The following is an 11927-nucleotide window of genomic DNA, read 5'->3' on the forward strand; positions in this document are numbered from 1 at the left end:
GTTGTCCAAAAAAAAAGTTATATTATCTTTTACAGATTTTTTTTTCTGTATTTCAAAACAAAAATTACAAAGCCAATATATACAAAATATGTTATGTGCACACTAATTATGAAACAAATTTTAGGATTTTCAAAAAATAGAAAACTGATCTAATCCAAACCGAAAAAAATTGGATTGGATTGGATTGGATCAAATTTGATAAAAAAACCAAACCGAATGGATGATTACATGATCAAACCGAAGGGATAGGATCGGATGATTTTTGCTTTCAAAACCGATTCAATCCAGACCACGAACACCCCTATCATTTACAATTGCTATCAAAGATAATATGGTTTGCTATAATTTTTCAATTTAATTTATAATATATAAACATTTTTATACGAGTTGCCTAAATAACCATCTAACGTTTTTGACTACAAAAAGTGTCCACTACCACCTTACTACCTATTAAATCACAATTGGATCAAAGAGAGAGAATGTTAAAAAGTTTTTGAAGAGAGAGAAAATGTTAATCCAATGGTGATTAGATAGGTAGTAAGGTGGTAGTGGAAACTTTTGGTAGTCAAAATAACATCCCTCCTGGAACAAAACCTCAATGAAAAATGAAACCAAAATTAGTCTATGTAATAATTTGTCTTCAAAATTCAATATTAATTTATTAGTGACGATGAACAATTTGACTTTGTTATTAATATTATATCATATTAGTAATATTAGTAATGATTATAAAAATTGTGAATTATATTTTATTGTTGGTGACAAATTGTTCTTCATTAATTAATGCTTGAATCATTTCTGTCTATAATAATTTGTCACAAATATTTAACATCAAAATATTATTGATGATAAAGAATATGTCACTAATATTAAAAAAGTATTAGTAACAAAAAATTAATTTTGTTTTTTACATCTATGATATTATCGATAATCAAATTCTATTACTAGTGACCATTGTCCAAGTTTCATCATTAAAGATAAAAAGTTTGAGTCTATCATAATTAGTCTCAAATAATTAATATTAATATGTTATTGATAATTAAGTTTCCCAGTAAAATAATTTGTATACATAAAATTATTAATACCTAAAACATAAATATATATTGTTTATTTTGTATTACTAAAAAAAATATAATTTCTATTATTAATGACAAATTTCTCGTCATTAATGTTTTAAATTTATTATCTATAGTGATTTATCATAAATTTTAAATATTATCATATTCAGGATAAAAACAAAATTGTATTTAAGAAACATGTTCAAATTTGAAATTTTGTTTATCAAATTATTATAATATTTAATTGGAAAATTATGGGATAATATTACAATATCATAATTTTTTTTTAAATTAAAATTTTGTTTATGATAACAAATTATCTTTTATCCATGTACAATCTTATCTATTCCTTTTTTACAAGTCTTATCTATTTCTTATTGAGAAAAAAACGTGTTAAGAAGGATTATTCATTTGTTTATACGATGTAGATAAAATTCAATAGACACTATATACAAGATAAACTTTATTATAATAAAAAAAATTCAAATCAATGTGGGCCACATACCTCTGCATTTCTAAATATTTATGTTTATATTTATATATAAAATAAGGTATCTTAGATTATTAAAATAATAATTAAGTTGCAAATCCTTTATCTATTTTATCTTTTAATTATTTCTTTTATATATTTATATATATATATATATATATTTTTATATAATTGCATTTTATATGTCAAAATGCTTACCCAAATAAAATAAGGGAAAAATATTTCTGCAGTTAATGCAGATAAATTATCAGCATTTATTCCCAAAACGACGTCGTTTTGGTATTGAAATCTTAAAAAACTATAAATATAAAGACTATTATAACCCTGAAATAAATTAAAATTACAAAAATACCATGATTTTTGCCCAAAACAACGTCGTATTGGCTTACACTTATCTGCAGTAACGGCAGAAAAAATGAACCCATAAAATAAATATCAATAATGTTACAAAAAATCAAAGAAAGACTTTATTAATCTATAATAGATTTTTTATTTTTAATATGCTCAGAGATCTGATCAAGTGTTAAAGTGATCCATTGTATTATTGAAGATTAAAAATAAATAAATAAAATGACTTGTGGCGCACTACAACAAATCACAAACTTAAAGTCGGTTGATTGACGTCGGTTTTTGAAAGGGCCAGCCCAACATATAATTAGCTTGGATCCACTACAGCCAATCACAAATTCTCACCGTCAAAATATATAAAACTTGAATTAAATAATTAATATAATAAAAAATATTCAAAATTAATTTAACTTAAAAAATTTCATCTATATAACCTAACACTCTTCTATTTTCGTAGCCCCAGCACTTTCTCAGTTCAGAGAAAATGTAAGTTTCTTTTCTTTCTTTTTTTAAATCTTCTTCCTCGTGAATCTAACTTTTTTTTGTTGAATAAGGTGGAACTTCTTCTTTTGATAGATTTGCATTCGAGTTTTGATCTGCTTTCCAAGTGTTGCGTTCATGGTTAGTGAAAACATTAAAAAGGTAAAATGATGAATAAATTTTTCTCAAATAAGTTCAGATCTCTACTCGTCATTCATTGAGTTTGAGATGAGGAGATTGCACTCATTTTTTTTAGAGTAAAATTTCTGTAGATAGCTTCTGCGTGAAGAGAATAAGATTTGGAGCAGCATCAGCGAAAGACAAATCGTCTGGTTACTAGTAGTAGGCAAGCTTACGTCACCCTTTGCTTGAACTCGAATCTATTATTATTATTATTATTTCGCTTCTCAGTAATTTGCCTGTGTGTTTAGTGTTCTTCTACCAATGGGCCAATTTTGATGATTCTCTGCATATCTTGTTGATTTGGTTGTGTGTTTAGTTGTAATTGCCCACAACATATTTGATCTAAGGTCTGAACTGTGTAAAACGTGTGTTTTGTGTTGAGAACGTTCCATTGGAAGCCACTTCTCTATAGCCAATTTCGTGAGTAATTATAGAAAATAAGGCATTTGTGCAGCTATCTTGGAGTATCCATGTACTGTTTTCTTTTGATTCTATTTTCTGCAAAATGAGAAGAGTCTATATGAGAACCATGTTTGCAATGCATTTTGCTTTTAATTCATTGTTTATTGACTATTGAACCATCCACAAAAGGAGAAATATAGATATTATAAATATTAAACGAGATAAACCTTCGTCACCTAATAATTTTATGACAAAAAGGTAATAAATTCTAAAATACATTTTACAGAAAGTTAGAGCTTATCTATACTTATCTACATTGCGAGCCCTAGATTTCATGAAAAAATAAAGCATATTGAAATAGACTGTCAATTTATTCATGAACAATTAGATATAGAGGAAAGTTATACTTATAACTTATTTTCGTTTAAAACCTCTCCCAATTATATCTTAAACGTTAATTTTCGTCAATTAACATTATCATTTATTGTAAATTAATAATTAATTAATGAGTTTAATTTGCGAAAATAATAACCATTGATTGACGTAAATCAACGATTAGGATATGATTATAAATGAAAATAAATTATAAGTATAACCTTCCTCTTAAATATATATATATTATCTATATATATATATTTATATATATATATATATATATATATATATATATATATATATATATATATATATATATTATCTGCATGACTGGTGTCCCGCTGAACCAACCAGCACATATCATGATTTAGGCATTGGACTAAAAACAATTCTAGTTTTCATTGTCCAAATTGGGTCTTTGTTTCCTCCATACTCAAACCTAAGGGTAGAGATGATTTTCAATAAATGTCAACTTCTTCTGATGTGTCTCTGACCTGTCAAAAATGAGACAGGTCAGATTGACCCACCTTTTATAATTGTGTTAAAAATATCAACACATCGTGTTTTGTGACAGTTCAACGTCTTTATATAAAAATAAAATAAAAAATTGTACTATATATGTCAAAATGCTTACCCAAATTAATAAAATAAATATCAATAATGTTATAAAAATCAAAGAAAGGATTTATTAATCTCATAAGAGATTTTTTATTTTTAATATGCTAAGAGATCTCAAGTGTTAAAGTGATCCATTGTATTATTGAATGTTAAAAATAAATAAATAAAATGATCTGATGGGTAAAACCTATTTTGCCAATTCTATGGGAGAAGTATTAGATGATCCAAGATTTTTTCATTCCGGTTTAACTTTTTAAATTTAAAGATCGTATTTTGAATTGTATATTTCGTATTAATTATGCATTTATTCTAATTTTAATTTGATTTAATAGGACCGTTTGAAATCAAATTATTCTCTTATAGTTTACTTGATCTGATGGATAAAACCTATTTTGCCAATTCTATGGGAGAAGTATTAGATGATCCAAGATTTTTTCTTTCCGGTTTAACTTTTTAAATTTTGAGATCGTATTTTGAATTGTATATTTCGTATTAATTATGCATTTATTCTAATTTTAATTTGATTTAATAGGACCGTTTGAAATCAAATTATTCTCTTATAGTTTAGTTGATCTGATGGATAAAACCTATTTTGCCAATTCTATGGGAGAAGTATTAGATGATCCAAGATTTTTTCTTTCCGGTTTAACTTTTTAAATTTTGAGATCGTATTTTGAATTGTATATTTCGTATTAATTATGCATTTATTCTAATTTTAATTTGATTTAATAGGACCGTTTGAAATCAAATTATTCTCTTATAGTTTAGTTGATCTGATGGATAAAACCTATTTTGCCAATTCTATGGGAGAAGTATTAGATGATCCAAGATTTTTTCTTTCCGGTTTAACTTTTTAAATTTTGAGATCGTATTTTGAATTGTATATTTCGTATTAATTATGCATTTATTCTAATTTTAATTTGATTTAATAGGACCGTTTGAAATCAAATTATTCTCTTATAGTTTAGTTGATCTGATGGATAAAACCTATTTTGCCAATTCTATGGGAGAAGTATTAGATGATCCAAGATTTTTTCTTTCCGGTTTAACTTTTTAAATTTTGAGATCGTATTTTGAATTGTATATTTCGTATTAATTATGCATTTATTCTAATTTTAATTTGATTTAATAGGACCGTTTGAAATCAAATTATTCTCTTATAGTTTAGTTGATCTGATGGATAAAACCTATTTTGCCAATTCTATGGGAGAAGTATTAGATGATCCAAGATATTTTCTTTCCGGTTTAACTTTTTAAATTTTGAGATCGTATTTTGAATTGTATATTTCGTATTAATTATGCATTTATTCTAATTTTAATTTGATTTAATAGGACCGTTTGAAATCAAATTATTCTCTTATAGTTTAGTAAAACCTTTAGAAAGGCATCTTATCTTTTAGCAAAAGAAAATATTCGCATTTAATTCATTTTTGAAACAATTATCCAAACTGATATCAACCTTGGATGAGACAAGTCCTGCACGTCAACCATGGGGGACTAAGCACTACAAATGTACAGACTAGTCTGTAATTCAGCGCTTATTTTTTTTTTTGATACATATAAAACTAAATACATAAAGGTTTAACAAAAGTACTAAGGCATTTTATTAAATAAGAAAATGAAAAGTAAATTTAGAATAATGGGCCCAAGAGCTAAGCAACTTAACATGATAGGAATATTAGTTTAGAACAAGCAAGTTTCAATGCTAGACATTTTTGGCATCTTGCAGACTGGGCAAGCATCCAGTATTGCATCACAAATTTTGCATGAAGAAATGTGCCTGCACGGGAGGAACACAATACAAGATCTTCCAGAATGACAGCTTTTACAAAGCATCACCTCAGGTTCAAAGTTGGTTACCCCACCACTCTCTACCTGTTTTCCTCCTTTTTCTTCATCTTCTAATCTTTTCTTTTCTCTCCCTTCATCACAGACGGACTCTGCATCATTCGCCACCACTTTACTGGAAGCTTTGATCTCCTCCAAAGTTTTATACAGAAATGATACCGTCTCTTTCTTTTCTTGAGCAACCATCTTCAAAGTTTGATTTTCTGACTCTAATCTTGCTAGATAAACCTGCAATTCTGCCCATTTCTGTATAGCTTTTGCAATTTCTTCATCTTTATCCCTCAGGATGTTAAGTGAACGAGATTTATGCTCTTGCAGCATCAATCTCAATCTCTCATCCTGTCAGTGATAACCAGAATGGATAATCACAAATTTGTTGACAAAGAATATTATTACAAACTGAACCAAATGCATATAAACCATTACCTGAAACTTGATGTACTGGTTAAATTCTTCCCGGTCCTTCTCAAGTTGAAGAGCAAAGGTAGGAGAATCTGAAACTTCTGAATTATAAAGAAAAAGATTGGGATCAACATGTCCTAAACGCTGTTCTAATTGGTGTTGTTGTTGATGGTTCTGTTGGAAATAGAGACTAGACTCAACAAGCCCAACACCATAATTACCATTGTTGCTAGATGAGCCTGCAGCATTACTCTGGTACGACATACTTGGTAAGATCAAAGCCTGAACCTTTTCCTCAAATTTCCTTCAACTTATGCAGCACATGCTCAAATGAATGGATAATTGTATGTGGGAGCTATTGTGGACACAAGAAATTGTTTGAACAAAAAGAAAAGTACCAAAGACACTTTGCGATCAAGTAACAGTTTCATATTGAAATTTCTATCAACAGAAATCTCACATTAATAAGACTCAATTAACATAAATTTTGATTGAGCAGAAAGAGTAACTGAAGAACTTAAAAGGAAACTAACGAGGTAAAGTGTAGGATTTTCTGCGATGAGGTAAGCAAAAACGTACCACATGCAGATTGGATTGGATTTGTTAAGAGTGCTGAGAATTTTATTAAATACTTTTGTTTGTTAAAAAAATGTTAGATGGTTATTTAGGCAACTCGTATAAAAATGTTTATATATTATAAATTAAATTCAAAAATTATAGAAAACCATATTATCTTTGATAGCAATTGTAAATGATAGGGGTGTTCGTGGTCTGAATTGAATCGATTTTGAAAGCAAAAATCATCCGATCCTATCCCTTCGGTTTGATCATGTAATCATCCATTCGGTTTGGTTTTTTATCAAATTTGATCCAATCAAATCCAATCCAATTTTTTTCGGTTTGGATTGGATCAGTTTTCAGTTTTTTGAAAATCCTAAAATTTGTTTCATAATTAGTGTGCAAATAACATATTTTGTATATATTGGCTTTGTAATTTTTGTTTTGAAATACAAAAAAAAAAAATCTGTAAAAGATAATATAGCTTTTTTTTTGGACAACGAGATATGAAACTCTACACAAATGAAATTTTGTTGATTAGATGTGACTAGGTTTTTTCTTGGGTTTAATTGATGGGTTAATGAGTCTTTGGCATAGACTTTTGGGCTATGATTGAGGAAAGACCTAAGTAGGTAGAAGAGAATTAATATATTGGATCGGTTCTCACCAACCAATCCGAAAATCGATCCAATCCAATTAAAACTTGCTATTTTTTTTTCAGTTTTTGATTTTTTGGTTTTCGATTTAATCGGTTATCGGTATTTTCGTTCGTTCACTGTAGTTTGGATCGATTTGGATCGGTTGATGAACACCCCTACTAAATGATGGGATTGGATATTGTGACAACTAAATAATGTTACTACCAATGTTACTACCACATCTTAACCGTTGATTTCCGCCAATCAACGGTTATCATTTATTGCGAATTAACAATTCAGGATTTGTTAAGAGTGCTGATAATTTTATTAAATACTTTTGTTTGTTAAAAAAATGTTAGATGGTTAATTAGGCAACTCGTATAAAAATGTTTATATATTATAAATTAAATTGAAAAATTATAGAAAACCATATTATCTTTGATAGCAATTGTAAATGATAGGGGTGTTCGTGGTCTGGATTGAATCGATTTTGAAAGCAAAAATCATTCGAACCTATCCCTTCGGTTTGATCATGTAATCATCCATTCGGTTTGGTTTTTTATCAAATTTGATCCAATCCAATTTTTTTCGGTTTGGATTGGATCATTTTTCAGTTTTTTGAAAATCCTAAAATTTGTTTCATAATTAGTGTGAGAGCTTAAATCATGGATTGTTTTCTGTTTTGGATTTCCCTTTTTACAAATTTGTGAGAGCTTAAATGAATTGCCTAAATAATATGATTTTTGCTTTTATTTCATTTTCAAATAATCATGCTGACAAGGTATTTCACTTTTTATTTTCAATAAACACCGACTCATCCATTTATTCAAAGCAGAACAAACGCCTCTGAAATCTCTGACCCGATTTTTATTTTTAATTTTTTCGTAAACATCTCTCACCCGATTGTTTAGTCTCAAAATCTGCATGTGGTACGTTTTTGCTTACCTCATCCCAGAAAATCCTACACTTTACCTCGTTAGTTTCCTTTTAAGTTCTTCAGTTACTCTTTCTGCTCAATCAAAATTTATGTTAATTGAGTCTTATTAATGTGAGATTTCTGTTGATAGAAATTTCAATATGAAACTGTTACTTGATCGCGAAGTGTCTTTGGTACTTTTCTTTTTGTTCAAACAATTTCTTGTGTGTATATATATTTGCACATCCACAATAGCTCCCACATACAATTATCCATTCATTTGAGCATGTGCTGCATAAGTTGAAGGAAATTTGAGGAAAAGGTTCAGGCTTTGATCTTACCAAGTATGTCGTACCAGAGTAATGCTGCAGGCTCATCTAGCAACAATGGTAATTATGGTGTTGGGCTTGTTGAGTCTAGTCTCTATTTCCAACAGAACCATCAACAACAACACCAATTAGAACAGCGTTTAGGACATGTTGATCCCAATCTTTTTCTTTATAATTCAGAAGTTTCAGATTCTCCTACCTTTGCTCTTCAACTTGAGAAGGACCGGGAAGAATTTAACCAGTACATCAAGTTTCAGGTAAGGGTTTATATGCATTTGGTTCAGTTTGTAATAATATTCTTTGTCAACAAATTTGTGATTATCCATTCTGGTTATCACTGACAGGATGAGAGATTGAGATTGATGCTGCAAGAGCATAAATCTCGTTCACTTAACATCCTGAGGGATAAAGATGAAGAAATTGCAAAAGCTATACAGAAATGGGCAGAATTGCAGGTTTATCTAGCAAGATTAGAGTCAGAAAATCAAACTTTGAAGATGGTTGCTCAAGAAAAGAAAGAGACGGTATCATTTCTGTATAAAACTTTGGAGGAGATCAAAGCTTCCAGTAAAGTGGTGGCGAATGATGCAGAGTCCGTCTGTGATGAAGGGAGAGAAAAGAAAAGATTAGAAGATGAAGAAAAAGGAGGAAAACAGGTAGAGAGTGGTGGGGTAACCAACTTTGAACCTGAGGTGATGCTTTGTAAAAGCTGTCATTCTGGAAGATCTTGTATTGTGTTCCTCCCGTGCAGGCACATTTCTTCATGCAAAATTTGTGATGCAATACTGGATGCTTGCCCAGTCTGCAAGATGCCAAAAATGTCTAGCATTGAAACTTGCTTGTTCTAAACTAATATTCCTATCATGTTAAGTTGCTTAGCTCTTGGGCCCATTATTCTAAATTTACTTTTCATTTTCTTATTTAATAAAATGCCTTAGTACTTTTGTTAAACCTTTATGTATTTAGTTTTATATGTATCAAAAAAAAAAATAAGCGCTGAATTACAGACTAGTCTGTACATTTGTAGTGCTTAGTCCCCCATGGTTGACGTGCAGGACTCGTCTCATCCAAGGTTGATATCAGTTTGGATAATTGTTTCAAAAATGAATTAAATGCGAATATTTTCTTTTGCTAAAAGACCATAATAAGATGCCTTTCTAAAGCTTTTACTAAACAATATGACAATAATTTGATTTCAAACGGTCCTATTAAATCAAATTAAAATTAGAATAAATGCATAATTAATACAAAATATACAATTCAAAATACGATCTCAAAATTTAAAAAGGAAAGAAAAAATCTTGGATCATCTAATACTTCTCCCATAGAATTGGCAAAATAGGTTTTATCCATCAGATCAACTAAACTATAAGAGAATAATTTGATTTCAAACGGTCCTATTAAATCAAATTAAAATTAGAATAAATGCATAATTAATACGAAATATACAATTCAAAATACGATCTCAAAATTTAAAAAGTTTAACCGGAAAGAAAAAATCTTGGATCATCTAATACTTCTCCCATAGAATTGGCAAAATAGGTTTTATCCATCAGATCAACTAAACTATAAGAGAATAATTTGATTTCAAACGGTCCTATTAAATCAAATTAAAATTAGAATAAATGCATAATTAATACGAAATATACAATTCAAAATACGATCTCAAAATTTAAAAAGTTAAACCGGAAAGAAAAAATCTTGGATCATCTAATACTTCTCCCATAGAATTGGCAAAATAGGTTTTATCCATCAGATCAACTAAACTATAAGAGAATAATTTGATTTCAAACGGTCCTATTAAATCAAATTAAAATTAGAATAAATGCATAATTAATACGAAATATACAATTCAAAATACGATCTCAAAATTTAAAAAGTTAAACCGGAAAGAAAAAATCTTGGATCATCTAATACTTCTCCCATAGAATTGGCAAAATAGGTTTTATGCATCAGATCAACTAAACTATAAGAGAATAATTTGATTTCAAACGGTCCTATTAAATCAAATTAAAATTAGAATAAATGCATAATTAATACGAAATATACAATTCAAAATACGATCTCAAAATTTAAAATGTTAAACCGGAAAGAAAAAATCTTGGATCATCTAATACTTCTCCCATAGAATTGGCAAAATAGGTTTTATCCATCAGATCAACTAAACTATAAGAGAATAATTTGATTTCAAACGGTCCTATTAAATCAAATTAAAATTAGAATAAATGCATAATTAATACGAAATATACAATTCAAAATACGATCTCAAAATTTAAAAAGTTAAACCGGAAAGAAAAAATCTTGGATCATCTAATACTTCTCCCATAGAATTGGCAAAATAGGTTTTATATCAGATCAACTAGTCATTTTATTTAACCTGCCGCAAGTCATTTTATTTATTTATTTTTAACATTCAATAATACAATGGATCACTTTAACACTTGAGATCTCTTGGCATATTAAAAATAAAAAATCTCTTATGAGATTAATAAATCCTTTCTTTGATTTTTATAACATTATTGATATTTATTTTATTAATTTGGGTAAGCATTTTGACATATATAGTACAATTTTTTTATTTTATTTTTATATAAAGACGTTGACTTGTCACAAAACACGATGTGTTGATATTTTTAACACAATTATAAAAGGTGGGTCAATCTGACCTGTCTCATTTTTGACAGGTCAGAGACACATCAGAAGAAGTTGACATTTATTGAAAATCATCTCTACCCTTAGGTTTGAGTATGGAGGAAACAAAGACCCAATTTGGACAATGAAAACTAGAATTGTTTTTTGTCCAATGCCTAAATCATGATATGTGCTGGTTGGTCCAACGGAACACCAGTCATGCAGATAATATATATATATATATATATATATATATATATATATATATATATATATATATATAAAATATATATATATATATATATATATATATATATATATAAGAGGAAGGTTATACTTATAATTTATTTTCATTTATAATTTTACGTCAATCAATGGTTATTATTTTCGCAAATTAAACTCATTAATTAATTATTAATTTACAATAAATGATAATGTTAATTGACGAAAATTAACGTTTAAGATATAATTGGGAGAGGTTTTAAACGAAAATAAGTTATAAGTATAACTTTCCTCTATATCTAATTGTTCATGAATAAATTGACAGTCTATTTCAATATGCTTTATTTTTTCATGAAATCTAGGGCTCGCAATGTAGATAAGTATAGATAAGCTCTAACTTTCTGTAAAATGTATTTTAGAATTTATTAC

At 28.3% G+C, this 11927-nt stretch overlaps 2 protein-coding genes across 2 annotated transcripts; one reads left to right on the forward strand and one right to left on the reverse strand.

Moving 5' to 3' along the window:
- Nucleotides 1-5637: 5637 nt before the first annotated feature.
- Nucleotides 5638-6468, reverse strand: LOC133305763 (probable BOI-related E3 ubiquitin-protein ligase 3). The gene is made up of 2 exons (XM_061506001.1): nt 6229-6468; nt 5638-6141 (listed from the first exon to the last, which is right to left on the reverse strand). Exons 1-2 carry the CDS (start codon nt 6466-6468, stop codon nt 5638-5640), a joined length of 744 nt encoding a protein of 247 aa, XP_061361985.1.
- A 2194-nt stretch (nt 6469-8662) lies between these two features.
- LOC133305764 (probable BOI-related E3 ubiquitin-protein ligase 3) lies at nt 8663-9493 on the forward strand. Its single transcript, XM_061506003.1, has 2 exons — nt 8663-8902; nt 8990-9493. The coding sequence occupies exons 1-2, from the start codon at nt 8663-8665 to the stop codon at nt 9491-9493; spliced, it is 744 nt and encodes a 247-aa protein (XP_061361987.1).
- Nucleotides 9494-11927: the final 2434 nt, after the last annotated feature.

The sequence above is a fragment of the Gastrolobium bilobum genome, unplaced genomic scaffold (assembly GCF_033153095.1).
Source record: "Gastrolobium bilobum isolate Gb01-03AN ecotype WA unplaced genomic scaffold, APGP_CSIRO_Gbil_v1 utg27934, whole genome shotgun sequence".
NCBI lineage: Eukaryota > Viridiplantae > Streptophyta > Magnoliopsida > Fabales > Fabaceae > Gastrolobium > Gastrolobium bilobum.

Bases quoted from the DNA above. Each gene is read 5' to 3' on its own strand.
- LOC133305764 (XM_061506003.1), top strand. From the start codon at position 8,663: ATGTCGTACCAGAGTAATGCTGCAGGCTCATCTAGCAACAATGGTAAT. The intron at 8,903-8,989 runs GTAAGGGTTTAT...TATCACTGACAG, and splicing joins ACCAGTACATCAAGTTTCAG to GATGAGAGATTGAGATTGAT.
- LOC133305763 (XM_061506001.1), bottom strand. From the start codon at position 6,468: ATGTCGTACCAGAGTAATGCTGCAGGCTCATCTAGCAACAATGGTAAT. The intron at 6,142-6,228 runs GTAATGGTTTAT...TATCACTGACAG, and splicing joins ACCAGTACATCAAGTTTCAG to GATGAGAGATTGAGATTGAT.